Raw genomic sequence first — 22,875 nt, 5'->3', positions numbered from 1 at the left:
GGATTCCCTGACTGACAATATTGATACCCTAGATAGGGACAGTATATTACTGACTATAGAGCATTTAAAAGATGCATTTCTATATATGCGTGATGCACAGAGGGATATTTGCCGACTGGCATCAAGAGTAAGTGCGCTGTCCATTTCTGCCAGAAGAGGGTTATGGACAAGACAGTGGTCAGGTGATGCTGATTCCAAAAGGCATATGGAAGTATCGCCTTATAAAAGGGAGGAGTTATTTGGGGTAGGTCTAACAGACCTGGTGGCCACGGCAACGGCTGGAAAATCCACATTTTTACCCCAGGTAGCCTCTCAACATAAGAAGACGCCGTATTATCAGGCGCAGTCCTTTGGGCCCCATAAGGGCAAGCGGGCAAAAGGCTCCTCATTTCTGCCCCGTGGCAGAGGGAGAGGAAAAAGGCTGCAGCAAACAGCCAGTTCCCAGGAACAGAAGCCCTCTCCCGTTTTCTGCCAAGTCCTCAGCATGACGCTGGGGCTTTACAAGCGGACTCAGGCATGGTGGGGGCCCGTCTCAAAAATGTCAGCGTGCAGTGGGCTCACTCACAGGGGACCCCTGGATCCTTCAGGTGGTATCTCAGGGGTACAAATTGGAATTCGAGATGTCTCCCCTTCGCCGTTTTCCTAAAGTCTGCTTTACTGACGTCTCTGTTATGATTCCCGTACTCCAGACCAGAGGAGATCTTATGGCAGAGGTCTGAGTACAGGAAAGATATACTGGTTTGTGGGAGCAGGAGAGCCTAGTAACCCCTGGCGCCCTAACTCCGTTGTCTCGCCCGTGTTATCAGAAATCCCCTGCGAGACTATGGTTGCTTGAGCCCATGGCAGCCGCGTTCGAAGGGCGGATTATGTCTGCCCAACCCCGATGCCCCCTCAGGTCTTAATGGGAGACAAAGGGAAATCCGAGACAGGGTGATAACAAGGGGCCCTCTGACTAAGCAACCAGGCCAGGGGTTACAAGCTAACTAACTTAACCAAAGAAGTATGTGCGGACTAGCCGCCAGGGAAAAGGACAACCAAAGATCCACTGATCCGTCACTCCTATCCAGCACCGCTGGACACCAGAGTGGACCAGGGAGAGCGGAATCCTCCGCAAAAGCTCCAGAACACAAAGATACAAAATAATAAACAGTAAGCGGTCAAGCCGCAACACACGGCTATGCCGCGACTCACGAACACCACAGGATGTTAAAGGTGCTCGGTCAGACTCCAGGAATAGATGACAAACTTCCGAGTACAGGATCACTGAGGACAGGAACAACCGGATTGAGCAGGACTGGAAACTCTCTGTAACTGACACAGGCAAACAGGAAGCTATCACCGGCGTCTGTGAGAAGTCCAAAGGGTGCTTATAACTGTGAGCTCCCCAATCAGGAGCCAGACTGGGTAATCACAAGTAATGCCGTGCAGCTTGCATGCTGCACGGCCAGCACACCATTAATACAAATTAGAAAAGACCCAGCAACGGGGAACGCGGCCCGAACGTGGCGTCCCCGTTGCTAGGGTCTGAGCGGCTCCGTGCGCCCGGCGTCCAGCGTTGCCAGGGAGCCGGCGGCTGTACGCGCACGGCGTCCCTGGTTGCTAGGCGCCGGGCCGCACCGACGAGCGGACCCCGGCGCCTAACAGTACCCCCCCCTTGAGGAGGGGTCAAGGAACCCCTAAAGCCAGGTTTCTGGGGAAATTCTCGAAAAAATGCCCTCTTGAGCCTCGGGGCATGGAGATCCTTATCCAGGACCCAAGACCTTTCTTCTGGACCATAACCTCTCCAATGCACCAAAAAATAAAGCCGACCCCGGGACAACTTGGAATCGAGAACCTTCTCCACCAAGAACTCCTGCTGACCCTGTACATCTATTGGTGATCTCCCCTGAGATATCTTACGAGGAAATCTACTGGACGAGACAAATGGTTTCAGCAAAGAGCAATGGAAAGTATTTCCGATCCGTAAAGTTTTTGGTAAACGTAACCGGAAGGCAACTGGATTGACTTTTTTGATAATGTGAAATGGTCCAATAAATTTAGGACCCAATCTGGCTGAGGTTTGTCGAAGTTTAATGTTGCGAGTCGACAACCATACCCTATCTCCTACTTTAAAAGTGCACGGCCGCCGGAGCTTGTCAGAAAATCTCTTTTCCTGAAATGCCGCTTTTCTGAGAGCCAGGTGCACTTTTCTCCAAATGAGCCTAAGATGAGAGGTCAAGGTCAGTGAGGAGACAGAGGAATGTTGAAAAAAGGAATTTGCTCTGGGGTGAAAACCAAAAACTGCAAAAAATGGAGACACATTGGTGGAGGAATGACAGGCATTATTGTAAGCGAACTCCGCCAATGGAAGAAACTCAGACCAGTCATTTTGGAGTTTGGCCGAGTACAAACGCAAATATTGTTTTAGTGATTGATTAACTCGCTCAGTCTGCCCGTTGGATTGGGGATGGTAGCCTGACGTTAAAGATAATTTCATCTTCAATGAGACACAAAAAGATTTCCAAAACTGTGCAATGAATTGTGGACCCCGATCAGAAACAATATCAGTGGGTAACCCATGGAGTCTGAAAACATGGCGGAGGAACAAGACTGCCAATCCCTGGGCAGATGGCAATCGGGGAAGAGCAATGAAATGGGCCATTTTGCTAAAACGGTCCACTACCACCCATATGACTCGGCATCCGGCTGACAGAGGGAGGTCCACCACAAAATCCATGGAGATATGAGACCATGGCCTAAGAGGAACATTCAAGGGCATAAGCTGACCGATAGGCAAAGAACGGGGAACTTTATGCTGTGCACAGACCTGACACGAAAAAACAAACTCTTTAATGTCTTTGGAAAGACCAGGCCACCATACTGAGCGGGAGACTAATTCCAAAGTCTTAGCGATTCCCGATGCCCGGCAACTTTGCTATCATGAAACTCCGTCAAAACAGTTGCTCTCAAAAACTCAGGGACAAAAAGACGACCAGCAGGAGTATTTCCAGGAGCTTGATGTTGAAGCAGCTTTAACTGGGTAAATAAATCCTGTGTGAGGCCTGCCCGAATGACTGAAGACGGAAGTATGGGAGTAACAGGACTGTTGTCTTGAACTGGAAGAAAACTGCGTGACAGGGCATCTGCCTTGGTATTCTTGGAACCTGGCCTGAAGGTGATAATGAATTTGAAACGAGTAAAAAATAAAGCCCAACGAGCCTGCCGGGCATTCAGTCGTTTAGCTGATTCAATGTATTGAAGATTTTTGTGATCAGTCAAAACTGAAATGATATGAGTCGCTCCCTCAAGCCAATGCCTCCACTCCTCGAAAGCCCATTTAATAGCCAGCAATTCCCGGTTACCAACATCGTAGTTGGATTCAGCAGAAGAGAATTTCCTGGACATAAAGGCACAAGGATGTAATTCAAGGGAATCCGGATCCTTCTGAGACAGGATAGCCCCTACTCCAACCTCTGAGGCATCAACCTCAACAATGAAAGGCAATTCTGGGTTGGGGTGTCTGAGGACAGGGGCTGAGACAAAGGCTTGTTTCAAGGCCTGAAAAGATAACTCAGCTTCACGTGACCAATTGGTAGGATCTGCTCCCTTTTTAGTCAGTGCCACAATGGGAGCAACTAGGTCAGAGAAAGAGTGAATAAATCTTCTATAGTAGTTCGCAAACCCTAAAAAGCGCTGAATTGCTTTTAAGTTGGTGGGTTGCGCCCAACTGAGGATGGCTTGGAGCTTTTTTGGTTCCATACGGAATCCCCGAGGGGAAATAATGTATCCTAAAAAGGATACCTCCGTGACATGAAATTCACACTTCTCCAGCTTGGCATATAGGTGATTTTCACGTAATTTTTTTAGAACCTGACGCACCTGGGTAACATGTTGTTCTACCGAGTCAGAATAAATCAAAATATCGTCTAAGTAGACTACAACGAATTTTCCAAGAAATTCACGGAGCACATCGTTAATGAGATCCTGGAAAACTGCCGGAGCGTTAGACAGGCCGAATGGCATAACCAGATACTCATAGTGGCCTGACTGAGTACTGAATGCCGTTTTCCACTCATCCCCTGACTTGATTCTGATGAGGTTATATGCTCCTCTCAGGTCAATCTTAGAAAAAATCACAGCCGAACGTAGCTGATCAAAGAGGACAGAGATCAGTGGCAGAGGGTAAGTATTTTTTACTGAGATTTTATTCAAGGCTCTAAAGTCAATGCAGGGTCTGAGTGAACCATCCTTCTTCTCTACGAAAAAGAAGCCTGCACTTAAAGGGGATTTAGATGGCCTGATAAATCCTTTCCCTAGGCTTTCTTTAACATACTCATTCATGGCCACGGTTTCAGGTCCGGACAATGCATATAACCTTCCCTTAGGCAAAGTGGCACCAGGAATTAGCTCAATAGCACAATCATAAGGCCTATGGGGAGGCAGAATATCCGCATTGCCTTTGGAAAAAACATCTACAAAATCCTGGTATTCCACAGGAATGGGTGCGGGAATGGCAGCAGCTATTCTGATGGGAAGCGTAATACATTCTTTATTACAGATGGTACCCCATTGTGAGATCTCCCCCGACTGCCAATCAATGATGGGATTATGAAAGGCCAGCCAAGGGTGACCCAGAACCACTGGAACTGCTGGGCAATGGGTGAGGAAAAACTCAATTTTTTCAGAATGCAGAGCTCCTACCGAGAGTAGAACAGGAGGTGTACAGAGAGAAATAACCCCATTGGACAAGGGACTCCCATCTAAACCATGCATGGTGATACACCTACCCAAGGCTAACTGAGGAATACCTAAGGTCTTGGCCCATGTTAAATCCATAAAGTTCCCTGCAGCTCCACTGTCCACAAAAACAGAGACCGAGGAACAGAGGCTGCCAAAGGAAACTTTAGCTGGGACTAACAGTGAATTATTTGAGGAGATAAGCTGCAGACCAAAGTGAACCCCCTCACAATTCACTTGGTCGAGACGTTTCCCGACTTGTTCGGACAACTACGGGCAAAATGTCCCTTACCTCCACAGTATAAACAAAGACCAGAATTTTGCCTTCTGGTTCTTTCTTCAGGAGACAGTTTGGAGAGACCTATCTGCATAGGCTCCTCTATGTCTACAGGGATGGAAAAAACACAAGGAGTTGACCCGACAGATGCTCCTTTTTCAGCCCTCCGCTCTCTGAGCCGACGATCAATCTTAATAGAGAGCTCCATGAGTTTATCGAGAGTCTCAGGAGCGGGATACTGAAGGAGACTGTCTTTTATAGACTCAGATAAGCCGAGGCGAAACTGACTGCGCAGGGCTGGGTCATTCCATCCACAGTCATTCGACCAACGGCGAAACTCCGTACAATAATTCTCTGCGGGATTCCTACCCTGTCTGAGAGCACGCAACTGAGTCTCGGCGGATGCCTCTCTATCAGGGTCGTCATATAACAGTCCTAAAGACTTCAGAAAGGCGTCTACAGAAAATAAAGCCGGATCGTCTGTCTTTAAACCAAAAGCCCAGGTCTGAGGATCCCCCTGAAGCAGAGAAATAATAATTCCAACCCGCTGAGCCTCCGTACCTGAGGAGACTGGTCTCAAACGAAAATAAAGTTTACAAGACTCTTTAAAATTAAAAAACTGTTTTCTATCCCCAGAAAAACGGTCAGGCAGATGCATTTTTGGTTCAGGAATGACCCTTGGGGAAGTCCGTAACAGATCTTCCTGTGACCTCACCCGAAGGGACAGATCCTGAACCATCTGAGTAAGTTCTTGAATCTGGCTAACTAGAAGCTGGCCAGGATTTGGCCCGACACCGGTGGGATTCATGAGGCCGACAAATCTCCCAACTGAACAAGGGAAAAATTAACTCCTGTTAATTTTAAATTTTAGTCTGGCCGGTGATAATGTTATGATTCCCGTACTCCAGACCAGAGGAGATCTTATGGCAGAGGTCTGAGTACAGGAAAGATATACTGGTTTGTGGGAGCAGGAGAGCCTAGTAACCCCTGGCGCCCTAACTCCGTTGTCTCGCCCGTGTTATCAGAAATCCCCTGCGAGACTATGGTTGCTTGAGCCCATGGCAGCCGCGTTCGAAGGGCGGATTATGTCTGCCCAACCCCGATGCCCCCTCAGGTCTTAATGGGAGACAAAGGGAAATCCGAGACAGGGTGATAACAAGGGGCCCTCTGACTAAGCAACCAGGCCAGGGGTTACAAGCTAACTAACTTAACCAAAGAAGTATGTGCGGACTAGCCGCCAGGGAAAAGGACAACCAAAGATCCACTGATCCGTCACTCCTATCCAGCACCGCTGGACACCAGAGTGGACCAGGGAGAGCGGAATCCTCCGCAAAAGCTCCAGAACACAAAGATACAAAATAATAAACAGTAAGCGGTTAAGCCGCAACACACGGCTATGCCGCGACTCACGAACACCACAGGATGTTAAAGGTGCTCGGTCAGACTCCAGGAATAGATGACAAACTTCCGAGTACAGGATCACTGAGGACAGGAACAACCGGATTGAGCAGGACTGGAAACTCTCTGTAACTGACACAGGCAAACAGGAAGCTATCACCGGCGTCTGTGAGAAGTCCAAAGGGTGCTTATAACTGTGAGCTCCCCAATCAGGAGCCAGACTGGGTAATCACAAGTAATGCCGTGCAGCTTGCATGCTGCACGGCCAGCACACCATTAATACAAATTAGAAAAGACCCAGCAACGGGGAACGCGGCCCGAACGTGGCGTCCCCGTTGCTAGGGTCTGAGCGGCTCCGTGCGCCCGGCGTCCAGCGTTGCCAGGGAGCCGGCGGCTGTACGCGCACGGCGTCCCTGGTTGCTAGGCGCCGGGCCGCACCGACGAGCGGACCCCGGCGCCTAACAGTACCCCCCCCTTGAGGAGGGGTCAAGGAACCCCTAAAGCCAGGTTTCTGGGGAAATTCTCGAAAAAATGCCCTCTTGAGCCTCGGGGCATGGAGATCCTTATCCAGGACCCAAGACCTTTCTTCTGGACCATAACCTCTCCAATGCACCAAAAAATAAAGCCGACCCCGGGACAACTTGGAATCGAGAACCTTCTCCACCAAGAACTCCTGCTGACCCTGTACATCTATTGGTGATCTCCCCTGAGATATCTTACGAGGAAATCTACTGGACGAGACAAATGGTTTCAGCAAAGAGCAATGGAAAGTATTTCCGATCCGTAAAGTTTTTGGTAAACGTAACCGGAAGGCAACTGGATTGACTTTTTTGATAATGTGAAATGGTCCAATAAATTTAGGACCCAATCTGGCTGAGGTTTGTCGAAGTTTAATGTTGCGAGTCGACAACCATACCCTATCTCCTACGTAATGCCGTGCAGCTTGCATGCTGCACGGCCAGCACACCATTAATACAAATTAGAAAAGACCCAGCAACGGGGAACGCGGCCCGAACGTGGCGTCCCCGTTGCTAGGGTCTGAGCGGCTCCGTGCGCCCGGCGTCCAGCGTTGCCAGGGAGCCTGCGGCTGTACGCGCACGGCGTCCCTGGTTGCTAGGCGCCGGGCCGCACCGACGAGCGGACCCCGGCGCCTAACAGTCTCCCTCCGACAGGGAGGCGGTATGGGAAGCCATTCACAAGCTGTATTCCCAGCAGGTGATAATCAAGGTACCGCTCCTACAACAGGGAAAGGGGTATTATTCCATGCTGTTTGTGGTACCGAAGTCGGACGGCTCGGTGAGACCTAATTTAAATCTGAAATCCTTGAACACTTACATACAAAGGTTCAAATTCAAGATGGAGTCACTCAGAGCGGTGATGGCAAACCTGGAAGAAGGGGATTATATGGTGTTATATGGTGTCTCTGGACATCAAGGATGCTTATCTCCATGTCCCAATTTACCCTTCTCACCAAGGGTACCTCAGGTTTGTGGTACAGAACTGTCACTATCAGTTTCAGACGCTGCCGTTTGGTTTGTCCACGGCACCCCGGGTCTTTACCAAAGTAATGGCCGAAATGATGATACTCCTTCGAAGGAAGGGAGTTTTAATTATCCCTTACTTGGACGATCTCCGGATAAGGGCAAGATCCAGGGAACGGTTGGTAGTCGGGGTAGCACTATCTCAAGTAGTGTTGCGGCAGCACGGTTGGATTCTTAATATTCCAAAATCGCAGCTGATCCCGACGACACGTCTTCTATTCCTAAGGATGATCCTGGACACAGTCCAGAAAAAGGTGTTTCTCCAGGAGGAGAAAGCCAGGGAGTTATCCGAACTAGTCAGAAACCTCCTAAAACCAGGCCAAGTGTCAGTGCAGCAGTGCACAAGGGTCCTGGGAAAAATGGTGGCTTCCTACGAAGCAATTCCATTCGGCAGATTCCACGCAAGAACTTTCCAGTGGGACCTGCTGGAAAAGTGGTCCGGATCGCATCTTCAGATGCATCAGCGGATAACCCTGTCACCAAAGACAAGGGTGTCTCTCCTGTGGTGGTTGCAGAGTGCTCATCTTCTAGAGGGCGCAGATTCGGCATTCAGGACTGGGTCCTGGTGACCACGGATGCCAGCCTGCGAGGCTGGGGAGCAGTCACACAAGGAAGAAATTTCCAGGGCTTGTGGTCAAGCCTGGAGACATCACTTCACATAAATATCTTGGAGCTAAGGGCCATTTACAATGCCCTAAGCCAAGCAAGACCTCTGCTTCAAAGTCAGCCGGTGCTGATCCAGTCGGACAACATCACGGCAGTCGCCCACATAGAGAAGCTGCAAGGATTTTTCGCTGGGCGGAAAATCATGTGATAGCATTGTCAGCAGTGTTCATTCCGGGAGTGGACAACTGGGAAACAGACTTCCTCAGCAGAAGTCTTCCACATGATTGTAAACCGTTGGGAAAAACCAAAGGTGGACATGATGGCGTCCCGCCTAAACAAAAAATTGGACAGGTATTGCGCCAGGTCAAGGGACCCTCAGGCAATAGCTGTGGACGCTCTGCTAACACCGTGGGTGTACCAGTCAGTGTATGGGTTCCCTCCTCTTCCTCTCTTACCAAAAGTATTGAGAATTATAAGACGGAGGGGAGTAAGAACTATACTCGTGGCTCCAGATTGGCCAAGAAGGACTTGGTACCCGGAACTTCAAGAGATGCTCACGGAGGACCCGTGGCCTCTACCTCTAAGAAGGGACCTGCTCCATCAAGGACCCTATCTATTCCAAGACTTACTGCGGCTGCGTTTGACGGCAGGGCAGTTGAACGCCGGATCCTGAAGAAAAAAAGGCATTCCGGATGAAGTCATCCCTACCCTGATCAAAGCCAGGAAGGATGTAACCGCAAAGCATTATCACCGCATTAGGCGAAAATATGTTGCGTGGTGCGAGGCCAGTAAGGCCCCGATGGAGGAATTTCAACTAGGTCGATTCCTGCATTTCCTGCAAACAGGAGTGTCTATGGGCCTAAAATTGGGGTCCATTAAGGTTCAAATTTCGGCCCTGTCAATTTTCTTCCAGAAAGAACTAGCTTCAGTTCCTGAAGTTCAGACGTTTGTAAAAGGGGTACTGCATATACAGCCTCCTTTTGTGCCTCCAGTGGCACCTTGGGATCTCAATGTAGTTTTGGGGTTCCTAAAGTCACAATGGTTTGAACCACTTGAATCTGTGGAGTTAAAATATCTCACATGGAAAGTGGTCATGCTGTTGGCCCTGGCCTAGGCCTGGCGCGTGTCAGAATTGGCGGCTTTATCCTGTAAAAGCCCTTATCTGATCTTCCATTCAGACAGGGCGGAATTGAGGACTCGTCCTCATTTTCTCCCTAAGGTGGTTTCAGCGTTTCATCTGGACCAACCTATTGTGGTACCTGCGGCTACTAGTGACTTGGAGGACTCCAAGTTGTTGGACATAGTCAGGGCCCTGAAAATATATGTTTCCAGGACGGCTGGAGTCAGAAAATCTGACTCGCTGTTTATCCTGTATGCACCCAACAAGCTGGGTGCTCCTGCTTCTAAGCAGACTATTGCTCGTTGGATTTGTAATACAATTCAGCTTGCACATTCTGTGGCAGGCCTGCACAGCCAAAATCTGTAAAAGCCCATTCCACAAGGAAGGTGGGCTCATCTTGGGCGGCTGCCCGGGGGGTCTCGGCTTTACAACTTTGCCGAGCAGCTATTTGGTCAGGGGCAAACACGTTTGCTAAATTCTACAAATTTGATACCCTGGCTGAGGAGGACCTGGAGTTCTCTCATTCGGTGCTGCAGAGTCATCCGCACTCTCCCGCCCGTTTGGGAGCTTTGGTATAATCCCCATGGTCCTTACGGAGTTCCCAGCATCCACTAGGACGTCAGAGAAAATAAGAATTTACTTACCGATAATTCTATTTCTCGTAGTCCGTAGTGGATGCTGGGCGCCCATCCCAAGTGCGGATTGTCTGCAATACTTGTACATAGTTATTGTTAACTAAATCGGGTTATTGTTGTTGTGAGCCATCTATCCAGAGGCTCCTCTGTTATCATGCTGTTAACTGGGTTCAGATCACAGGTTGTACGGTGTGATTGGTGTGGCTGGTATGAGTCTTACCCGGGATTCATAAATCCTTCCTTATTGTGTACGCTCGTCCGGGCACAGTATCCTAACTGAGGCTTGGAGAAGGGTCATAGGGGGAGGAGCCAGTGCACACCAGGTAGTCCTAAAGCTTTACTTTTGTGCCCAGTCTCCTGCGGAGCCGCTATTCCCCATGGTCCTTACAGAGTTCCCAGCATCCACTACGGACTACGAGAAATAGAATTATCGGTAAGTAAATTCTTATTATTTTTTTCAAGGGGTCCAGGTCTCCTAATGACTTAACAAGCAACCATAGTGGTCAAAATTGGGTCTGAATTAATCTAACAATTCCGTGTGTTTGATATGATACTATTTTTCTTCCCTCCTTCAAAATAAATGTACTGTGTCTTGATAAAATTGATTTCTATTAAAGGGTTGGTTTTCTAATCCTTGGGTCTGCAGACATGATCACCATGTGCTAACATTGTCAGTTTTACATGGTAGACCATATAAACCTACATTTTATGTTATTTTCTTCTTTTTTTCTTTTCTCTTTCATTTGTGGGAGGTGCCTATCTAATCTTAGTATAGGATAGGATGTAAAAGGATTTGGCCCCCATTTCAGTAATATAAGATATTAAACTGATAATTTTGATATATTGACTTGGAATTACAGTAGTTCGTTTTTGCTAATTACATCAGCAAGGTAAAGTCTGTACAGTGCAGCTTTTCCATTAATTTACTAGATTGCGATGCTTTACATGCAAACCTTTTCTAGTTTTTTTCCTTTGTTTCATTGATAACAGCTCCTTACTGGATAAATTGCACGTCATTCTTAAAGGCAATGTCACTTTTGCTCAGCTGTTGTAATAAAATCAGTATAATCTACTTCCACACACACTCTTCCCAAAAGCCTCAACTTCAGTAGGTGAAAGTTTAGGCAAAGTGAGAGCCCTTTTGACATCCATAAGATGTAGACAAACATAAGGCAGGGCAAATATAGACAAATCCAGAACACTGCAGCAGAAAGTATGCAGTACTTCTGCTTTGTCTTCTCGTGTCTGCACTGTCCTGCATTGCAATGAGTCTCATTGTTCAGCCCTAGAGGCCTATTTATTAATATGTTTGTGTCCTATCCCTTAAAGAGCACGTTTGCAGAGGTTAACCAGAAATTTGAAGTATCCCCAAGCTGTAACAATAAGGGACAGCAGCAGATATCCATCGGCACACATGCAGTAGTGCAGTTGAGGCGGCTAAAGAGAAAGTAGTGTAATTGCAGTGCGATCACATTACTTCTCAGTGATCACCGGGATGGGATCCTATCAGAGCCCTTGTCCCAGCAATAAGAACCACTTGGCCCAACCAGTCTGCCCATGTATACACACACAGAGTTAACTTTTGATGGGAGCCAATTAACGTACCATTATTTTTTTTGAATTGTGGGTGGAAACCGGAGTACCCATAGGAAACACATGCAAGTACGGGGAGAATATACAAACTGCACATAGTTAGGGCCTCATGGGGGGAAATGACCCCATGACCTCAATGCTGTGAGACAGTAATGCAAACTATTACACCATCCATGTTGCCACAACCCAGGTCATCTTTTTACACTGCACCCTTACCCGGGTAAAAATAACCCTGGTCCAGATTCCCTGGTCTCTGGACCTGAGTTATTTTTCAAGGACCCTTTTCCACTGAGCCGGGGTAGACTTAGCAATAACCCAGGTTATTGCGGCAGTGGAAAAAGGGAATAAATCTCACATGTAGTCATGATCATAGGCTCATCTTGTGATCCAAAGTATAACTGCCACTGCCTGGCTGGATCAGTATTGTTCTGGATGATAATTCATTGTCAGGGGAAGAGTATAAACTTGAGTTGTGCTCCTTATTTTATTCTAGCTTCTTCACACTTTAAAACATAATCCTGTAATTGCCCAAGCCTGATCCAGATCTTGCCATGTCCTGTTATCACTGCAACAATTTCTGAAATGCAATTAGTCTCATCCTATTCAGTAAAGTTAAATCAAAGTGACTGGACTGAGTCCTCCCTCACCCAGCCAAAATATGGACAGTCACTTTAAATGTGTGCTAATCGATGCAATGCACCACTGTAAACTGAGCAGTTTAGCTCTATAGTTTGGTGGTTATATATCCAATTGGACATAAAACAATTGCAATCCAGATTTAGATCAGTCAGGACATCTACAATTTATTGCTAGGTAAATGGCATATGGCAATGTCTAGTTATTAGAGTTCTACCAAAACCGATTTGAATGCCCAGCCTGATCTCTGAGCAACTGAATCCATCCAGTATTGGCACCTTAGTGTGTGGCCAAACTAGGGAAGATTCGGTTTTGCATTATTTGCATGAGCAGATTCTCAATTCATTTATATTTAGAACTCTTCTATATTCTAATTACGTACATCATTTCCTTCCCCAAACTGAGGTGAAAACCTGGTACAGGGGTCAAGAACATCCCTGCACTTCCCTGAGTGTTCTCTCCCCTGGGCATTATGCAATTATTCATTGTAAACAATTTAATGTGGTGACTGGCAGCATGACTATATTAGGAACAAAAGAAGGTGAGGAAACAATCTGATTATGTCAGACACAGCCTGGCTGCAGTGTACAAATGCCACCCAAGAAGAGCATGGATGCTTATGGATAGCGTTTATTGTTATTCCCCTTTTCCACCAGTCCTCTGAATAATTTTGAGTGCATGGCGTTCTTGTGCCATACATGATATGATTTCATGTGCACTATTACTACATGTGTTTTTTGAGTGGGGGTTAAATGGCAAGGTGATACTGTACTTCAGTACTTTGAATCCAAAGTTAAAAGCTTTGCTTGTGGAATGAATATGCAATATTTGCATGATTACATATATAATTGTAAATCATGGTCTCTTTAGATATTGTTAGCCAATAAATGTAGAGATTTTTGTCATTTTATGATATGAAAAAAAAAAAAATCCCAGTTGGTTAAGATTGATGATGTTTTATTGAAGTATATTAAAATCTGGAGATGGTGGTGAACACATCTCATAATAATCTGAATGATACTTTAGGAGTGAGGTATATAAACACAGCAGAGGTTCACTCTGTCTTGCAAAGATGCTGTACACACTTAAATATTGACTTAATGTTTGTGGTTAAAACTGGTGACTTCTTTGCTATATTGTTATCAACTTGTGTACACTCTCATCGATGGTTTTTATCTTCTGACACGAGCCTCACTAGATAAAGAGTTCATGGAAAATATGAGATATAAGAAGAAAGTTGCAGAGTGTTTTTAAGTAAGTAAATGAGAAACATTTTGAATTGTTCACAACTGTGTGATATTATGACAGTGTTGTCTCTCCCAAGTGATTTTTGTAATATTGCAAACTTTAAAAGATAATTATCTCTGTAACCTTTTTCTTAATTGTCTCATGTTTTCTTAAACTTACCGTAAACTTTTACCCTCATCAGTGGAGCAGCCACCATTGTTGGGTTTACTTAAATCCCAGTAATCTATCTGCTTCATTTCCATTTCATTATAGCAGTTATCTAGCATAGTGGTACCGAACACTGTACTTTGGGCATTTATTATTTCATAATCAAGGCTAAATTGTGATTTTGTTATTTTTTTGTGATCCTCCGATATAGGGCTTGCTCTCCGAAATTTTACGAAAGGAAGAAGATCCCAAGACAGCATCCCAGTCTTTACTTGTAAATCTTCGAGCCATGCAAAATTTCTTGCAGCTGCCTGAGGCTGAGAGAGACCGAATTTACCAGGATGAGAGGGAAAGAAGCCTCAATGCCGCCTCCACCATGGGTCCAGCACCATTAATCAGCACACCACCAGCCCGTCCTCCACAGGTAATGTGTAGTATATGTAGAACTCATCTCCATTTTCATAATCCCTGTGTACTAAAAAATGTTTTGTTATTTATGACCTTATGTAGTATTTGTCATTTTTCTTTTTATTTACATTAGGTGGTACGTTATTCCTTAACATTCACAAATTTTCCTAATGAACATTGATGGCATCAGAACTTACAGTTAACACAGACTATTTACAGGAGTTTATTATATTTTAAATATATATTATATATTATATAATATTGTATGCATACTAATACTTTTATATAATATATAATATATATGCTAGCACAGCAAAAACAAATTTCAAGGGCTAATTCAAAAGAATATGCCTTTAACTCATAGTAAATATGAAACTTTTATCATCCTTAAAGTTTACGACGTACATATGAATATCCGTCTGTGTCTGACGATAAGCTTTATGATATGCCACATGCTTCGTAGCTGCCCTTCTTTCACAAGCTACTATTCAATGATGTGTAAAGTTTCATCAACCCTCTACTGTATATCTGCTACTAATCTCCCCGCTCAATATTGTATCCTGCCAATAAATTCAACTTCCTTTCCAAAGATGTTGCTGACTGTGTAGCTTCATTAGTCTTGTTTTGGCACCGTGTAGTTTTATTTATATATTTTATATTAAAATTGTTGTCTGCATATACATTGGTGTTATGTCCCAGTAATGTGAGGGTAAAAAGAATAATTAAACAAGTTTGACACCAGAATCTATCTACATAGTTGTGACTGAAGCCTTAAGGTGTGATACAGTGAGATAAATCTGTGAGATTTTGACTGTATAGTCAAAATCTTATGAAAAGTTAGTGCAGTCTCAAGGTGTTAGGCAGCTTGCGATACAGATTTGATCCCGATGCGCGCTCCCATGGGGTCGGTATCGTAAGGATAGATAGACTGTGCAGGCAAGTCAATCTTGACTATCTTGTGTACTATCTAGTACAAAGTATAGTCAAAATTGGCACTTAGTCAAAATCGTACATAGACAAAATCTCAAGCACAGATAGCCAAAATCTGTACAATCTGTGCTATCTGAGCTCTGGGGGAGTTCAAGGGAAATCGCATAGTCAAAATCGAACATAGCAGGGATCTCACCGTGTGTACACACCTTTACATAAGTGCTCTGCTGTTCGATACTCAACTCCTTCTGCCATCTATGTTCTTGGCTTCCTCTCTCCTCCTCACTTCTGAACACTGACACTATCGCATTACAGCCATGTCCTCACTAACATATCAAAATGAATGGACAGTTCACTCCATTACACAGTACACTCTTTTTCTGGTGCAGTAAATATTCTAATCATCTGATTGGCTAACAGGACACACTGGAGAGTAAGGATGGGCAGTCTGTTAATGTCCTTAAGAGACATCTAATGTCATTGTCTCACTTATTCTCTGCAGGTACTTTCCACATTTGATTTTAAATTCCAGATACTAATGTATTTATTACATCTAGATTAAATGTAGCTACATGGTCTTATGTCAAAAGTTTACACTGTATTAGAGTTACTATTTTATTATAATTAATAGAAATGTCCTTATGTCAATGTAAGATGAATTAGATTCGTGCTGGCATCAATATTGTTTGCAGTATTCACATACAGGCTTAGTATTAGTGTCCTGAGCATTGATCAGGTCATTATTGGGCATACTCAGAAATGCAGTTGGAACATCTGTTATTATAAAATTAGACTCTGATCTAAATTAGGTCATCAAACACAATTCATGATGACCTAATTGTGGCTGCGGCACTTGCACATCACACTTAACATGCTCTGTACATGCTCTATCTCCCACTTCACACACAGTGCACTTAGGTGTGATGTGTACACAATTCCGCAGTGACGGGAGAGAAGAGGACTGGAAACAGGAGGGGATTAGTAAATTGTGTCTGAAGGGGGCAGGGATAGGTGGAAGAGGAGGGGATGGGGAAGAGAAGGGGCAGGGACAGGGGAAGCTGGTGAGGAGGCAGGCAGCTGAGGTGAACCAGAAGGTGTCATATCAGTGGTGAATTCTTAGTAATTCTTTTCAACTACCCTTCCAAGCCTCAATATAATCTGGCCATTTTGCTCAAGCACAGGAATGTTGTGCTAAGTGGCAGAATTGTTCTATGCTTGACAGACTTAGATTTAGAGGACATTTACTATGTCTAATTCTTACTCTAGTTTTCAGTTTTATTGCTCTTCAGAAAAATGTTGGTGAGAGTGTACAGAAAGGAGGAACAGTAAAGTAGTGGCGGGTCAAAATTCACAATACATCAACCGATGTTCACCAGCAAACAAAATTAGATTCTAGTACTTCCTAATTGTCACACAAAGAAGAGCGATTGTGACTTTCATGGTCAGTAGTATATGACACACTGCATGTTTAGAACCTCTCTTCCAGACAGGAAGGCATTTCTGGAAGCGGGTAATGAAGTTAAGAGAGTAATGAGGGTTCAAATGGGATCCATCTGCCAATTCAGGTCAGCAAGCAGCTAAAAACTAGTTCAGAGAGGTGAAATCTTTGGTCAGTGCCAAAACATATGGTCAAGTCTAGTTCTGTGACTTAAATTCCTTCAACACACAGTGGGATAATTATAGCAAAATCTTGTGAAGTTTTGTCAGTGCAGATACCACATTCAAGACAATAGAGAGCCTGGCCAAGCCTAGGTACTGTTTAGGGGGTGTGGTCTAACCATGGGAGGTGTGGCCCTGCACCTTTAGAAAAAATACAGAAAAAGATTGTACTTTCAGTGCTTCCCTGGTCACACTGCAGCCCAGCACACAGCAGCGTGTGCTGGGCTGAGTGAAGAGCTGCTGCAGCTGCTGCTGCTGCTGCTGCCAGGTCATGGGGGTGTGGGAAACTCGGGCCCCACTGGGCCCCTCCATCATGCCTGGGCCTGGGTAAATAGTACCTCCCCCCCGTCGGCACCACTGACCACATAGAGTATATTACATTTGACTGTATACCAGGTGTTAGAACAGTTAAATCCATTAATCAGCTATTATTGAACCTCTCACTCACATTTTATTGTGCAATAAAGTACTATATAATAAGATCTGATGCCTAATTCAGAAAGGCATATCTCCAGCTTTTTTCTTTCCAATAGTAGCTCCAGTAAGCTTTTTCCTACTAACAGTGGTAGCAGTTGGTTACTAAGAAGAACTTAGGGGGTAATTCAGAGTTGATCGCAGCAGCAAATTTGTTAGCAGTTGGGCAAAACCATGTGCACTACAGGGGGGGGGGGGGTGCAGATATAACATTTGCAGTGAGTGTTAGATTTGGGTGGGTTATTTTGTTTCTGTGCAGGGTAAATACTGGCTGCTTTATTTTTACACTGCAATTTAGATTTCAGTTTGAACACACCACACCCAAATCTATCTCTCTCTGTACATATTATATATCTACCCCCCCCCCCCCCCCCCCCCTGCAGTGCACATGGTTTTGCCCAACTGCTAACAAATTTGCTGCTGCGATCAACTCTGAATTAGGCCCTAATATTCTTAATCCTATCCATTCACAAGGTACCAGTGGCAACACTGAGGCACGTGGCACTGTATGAATGGATAAGATGATACTTTTGTGAATCCTCATAAAATTTTCCTGACAGATCTGTCTGCAGGTGGCAGGTCAACAATAGATATACTTATTAATCCTAGTTTTCTCTAAGCATTTAATGTTTTGTCACTAGAATTATATTTAATGACATGTTTATTTTGTTTTAAATCAATATTTTGATTTATCTAGGGAAAGAGACTTATTGGGTACAGTTTCTTTTTGGTATATTTCTGTATTTTTTTTTATACCCAAAAGAATGCAAGTAGTGGCTTTTCTATGGACTAGTCATGTTCATGTCAAATACATACTGTATATTTTCAATAAATGGGTATACTCATTAATTTACCTTACACCATTCACACTTATGTTGTAATGGTACTTGACTCCTCCATTAAGTTTTATGTTGATATTTTTGTGCTTTAAAATAAACGTACTGATCCTGGAAAATCTTGCTTAGACTCTTATCCAATACCTAGATTCAATGTACATAATAAAACAGATGAGTTCATCAGAGACAAAAGCATTTTCTTGATATGCGGCAGAGTTTACAGCTAATGATTACCAAATGTCTTCCAGGAGTAATAAATAACACAGTTTGACGATGGTGGACAAGAGGAAGCTGCTATGTTTATGCACTAATGTATTGCAAGAAGGAGAACAAATTTCCCTATTGAAAGGGAACATGGTGTGCTAATGGCTTAGTCTACTATTAATGGAGTTTAGCCTGGAGTCCAGTAAAGGATCCTTTTAGAGATAAGGGGGGAAAAATGGACTCCGAATCATAAAAAAGAAAGTGATCTCCTAATAGAACTACTGTGATTTAATAATTAGTATTGCCTTAGGCTTCACTAAACCATGGTATTTTGCTTCTGTATATCTTAAAGATTACTCATATAATTCAAAATGCCTAATAATATTACTGGTAATGCTGTGTTACATTTTACTGTTACTATGATTCAAAATGAGTTGAGAGTTTAGCCATTTGCTCTTCAATGTGATTGAAATGTGAGCTAATAATAATCCACATATTAAGTAATGCGACTTTTATCCACTTTGCATTTTTAAGAGGAGCTAATTAGATATAAGGTGAAAGCTAAAACAACTCTAAAATACTATAGCAGGTAGTTAGGAGAACTTGTGCACAGACAGCTGCAAAAGGTGCTTTAACCTTAGCAGTCTGATGTTTTATATTATTTTATTCAGATTGGAGGTTGTTGTTCCAGGATATTTTTGCACTAGTTTTCCTAAAAAATATATAGGGGTATATGCAATTGCGGTCGAATTCCCGAAATTGTCGAATTTCGGGTCATTTTCGACCAAAAAAAAAAATCGCCTATGCAATTCAGTGCTTTCCGACCAAAAAACGGACTTTCAAAATTCGACTTTTTGAAATTCGAATTTTTGCAAATTCGACTTCTCTGCAATGATATAAGTGCTGCAATTCGACCAAAGCATATTCAATTCAAGTTTGGAAATTCGACAGCAGTGCTTTTAGACAGCAAATTCGTCATTTTCAATCCGCCACACTTTGGAGGGTGAAAACAAATAAAAAAATTTTAAACATGTTTTTTTTTGTGTTTTTTTTTTTGGGAATAGCAGATCTATTTATATTAGAAGGGATTAGGTACTTTTTTTTTTTTTTTTTTGGAGGCACAAATATTATTTATATATTTTTTAAAATATTTTTTTTTTTATTTTTTTTTATTGCTGGAACGGTAAAATCCTAAAAAAAAATGGCGTGGGGTCCCCCCTCCAAAGCATAACCAGCCTCGGGCTCTTCGAGCTGGTCCTGGTTCTAAAAATGCGGGGAAAAAATTGACAGGGGATCCCCCGTATTTTTAAAACCAGCACCGGGCTCTGCGCCTGGTGCTGGTGCCAAAAATACGGGGGACAAAAAGCGTAGGGGTCCCCCGTATTTTTAACACCAGCATCGGGCTCCACTAGCTGGACAGATAATGCCACAGCCGGGGGTCACTTTTATGCCGTGCCCTGCGGCCGTGGCATTAAATATCCAACTAGTCACCCCTGGCCGGGGTACCCTGGGGGAGTGGGGACCCCTTCAATCAAGGGGTCCCCCCCCCCCCGCCACCCAAGGGCCAGGGGTGAAGCCCGAGGCTGTCCCCCCCCATCCAATGGGCTGCGGATGGGGGGGCTGATAGCCTTTTGTGATCATGAAAAGAATATTGTTTTTTCCAGCAGTACTACAAGTCCCAGCAAGCCTCCCCCGCAAGCTGGTACTTGGAGAACCACAAGTACCAGCATGCGGGAGAAAAACGGGCCCGCTGGTACCTGTAGTACTACTGGGAAAAAAATACCCAAATAAAAACAGGACACACACACCGTGAAAGTAAAACTTTATTTCATACGTCGACACACACATACTTACCTATGTTCACACGCCGACATCGGTCCTCTTCTCCATGTAGAATCCAGGGGTACCTGAAAATAAAAGATCAATACACTCACCTCAACCAGGCTCCAGAGATAAATCCACGTACTTGGAGAAAAAAACAAACCGAACACCCGCTCCATGCCGGACTGAAAGGGGTCCCATGCTGACACATGGGACCCCTATCCCCGAATGCAGAGAGACCTGTCAGTGACAGCTGTCACAGAAAGGTCTCTATAGCCAATCAGGAAGCGCAACTTCGTTGCGCTCATCTGATTGGCTCTGTGCGTCTGAGCAGACAGCGCATCGCACAGCCCAGTCCATTATATTCAATGGTGGGAACTTAGCGGCTAGCGGTGAGGTCACCCGCCGGTCAGCGGCTGACCGGCGGGTGACCCCCCCGCTAGCCGCTAAGTTCCCACCATTGAAAGTAATGGAGCGGCTTTGCGATGCGCTGTCACATCACAGACAGCGCACAGCCAATCAGATGAGCGCCACGGAAGTAGCGCTTCCTGATTGGCTGAAGGGACTTCAGTGACAGGAGTCACGTGATGTCCCGGCATTCGGGAGAAAGGGGTCTGATGTGAAAGCATTGGACCCCTTTCTAGTCCGGTATGGATCGTTGTTCGTTTTTTTGTTTTGCCAAGTACGTGGATTATCTCTGGACCTGGATGTACCTCTGGACGCTGGAAGGTGAGTATAATTTTTTCATAGGTACCTCGGATCGTCGGAGACCATGGCAGTCGGCGTGTCAACATAGGTAAGTATGTGTGTGTCGGCGTATGAAATAAAGTTTTACTTTCACGGTGTGTGTGTCCTGTTTTTATTTGTGTATTTTTTTCCAGTAGTACTACAGGTACCAGCGGGCCCGTTTTTCTCCCGCATGTTGGTACTTGTGGTTCTCCAAGTACCAGCTTGCGGGGGAGGCTTGCTGGGACTTGTAGTACTAATGGAAAAAACAATATCTTTTTATTATCACAAAAGGCTATCAGCCCCCCCATCCGCAGCCCATTGGATGGGGGGGGACAGCCTCGGGCTTCACCCCTGGCCCTTGGGTGGCTGGGGGGGGGGACCCCTTGATTGTAGGGGTCCCCACTCCCCCAGGGTACCCCGGCCAGGGGTGACTAGTTGGGTAGTTAATGCCACGGCCGCAGGGCACGGCATAAAAGTGACCCCCGGCTGTGGCATTATCTGTCCAGCTAGTGGAGCCCGATGCTGGTGTTAAAAATACGGGGGACCCCTACTCTTTTTGTCCCCCGTATTTTTGGCACCAGCACCAGGCGCAGAGCCCGGTGCTGGTTTTAAAAATACGGGGGATCCCTGCCCAATTTTTCCCCTGCATTTTTAGAACCAGGACCAGCTCGAAGAGCCCGAGGCCGGTTATGCTTTGGAGGGGGGACCCCACGCCATTTTTTTTTCCGGGTTTTTCCCGTTTTTTACCGTTTTTTAAAATCGCGGCAAAATCCGCCAAATCGGCCGATTTTCGCCCGCGATTCTGGCGAATCCGTTTTTCATTGAATATGGTGAATTCCGGCAGGCACCTGCCGGAATTCACCTGGCGAATTGAGTCGGAAAAAAAAAACGGCGAAAAATTGCCGCGATTCGCCGTGAATTGCATATACCCCATAATCTAAAAATGGTAATTTCCTTGTGATACACTTGATAGCTCTTGTTAGAGAGTCAAAGCTTATTTAGCAATTTGACTAAATTAATGTATGTGCAGTTAATTTTTATAAAAGATCCTAAGTAACCAAGCATACAGTTTATCAATCTAGAAAAGAAAGGAATTGCATTTACAAAAATGCTCAAAATGGAACATAAAATTTGTACTCATAGTCTTGTAGCAAATACTGAAAAGTCACAGAAAAGATCTAGCAAGTCTATGTCCTATTTTGCATACCATTTTGTGTTGCCAAATGTTCTAGAAAGCAAAATTAAAACAAACTACAAAAGATTCATTAATTGCTTGACAAATTTTCCTTTCTTTTCATGTTCGTCCAAAAACAGGTATCACAATCTGCACCGAGTCTGATAATACAGAGAAATGCAGAAACGATTATTGATGCATTCATGCACGCCATAACATACGTGTCTGTCAGAATAAAGTAGATGAGACTTAAAACTTTTACTTGCAAATATTTTTTTTGCAAATCCCTTTTTTGTCTGAGAAGCCCCTTTTGTGAACATTTGGAAAGACTAAATATGTTTGCTTAACCTTACAAAATAGTTTCTCTAACGTCCTAGTGGATGCTGGGACTCCGTCAGGACCATGGGGAATAGCGGGCTCCGCAGGAGACAGGGCACATCTAAAAAAGCTTTTAGGTCACATGGTGCGTACTGGCTCCTCCCCCTATGACCCTCCTCCAAGCCTCAGTTAGGTTTTTGTGCCCGTCCGAGAGGGTGCAATCTAGGTGGCTCTCCTAAAGAGCTGTTTAGAAAAGTTTTTTTTAGGTTTCAATCTCAGTGATTCCTGCTGGCAACAGGATCACTGCATCGAGGGACTTAGGGGAGAGATTTCCAACTCACCTGCGTGCAGGATGGATTGGAGTCTTAGGCTACTGGACACTTAGCTCCAGAGGGAGTCGGAACA

General features: G+C 44.8%; 1 protein-coding gene across 4 annotated transcripts in view; it reads left to right on the top strand.

Annotated features, from left to right (window-relative positions):
• Window positions 1-22,875, top strand: part of SATB1 (SATB homeobox 1) — a 322,502-nt gene that overhangs the window by 222,321 nt on the left and 77,306 nt on the right. For all 4 annotated transcript variants that reach the window (XM_063922187.1, XM_063922186.1, XM_063922188.1 and 1 more), the window contains one exon: window positions 14,129-14,341. In XM_063922187.1, coding sequence (XP_063778257.1) covers window positions 14,129-14,341 — 213 coding nt within the window. The remainder of the gene's footprint in view (window positions 1-14,128; window positions 14,342-22,875) is intronic.

Source organism: Pseudophryne corroboree, chromosome 5 (assembly GCF_028390025.1).
Source record: "Pseudophryne corroboree isolate aPseCor3 chromosome 5, aPseCor3.hap2, whole genome shotgun sequence".
NCBI classification, from domain to species: domain Eukaryota; kingdom Metazoa; phylum Chordata; class Amphibia; order Anura; family Myobatrachidae; genus Pseudophryne; species Pseudophryne corroboree.
Note: the sequence above shows the minus strand (reverse complement) of the source record. Positions and strands in the feature narration are given on the sequence as shown.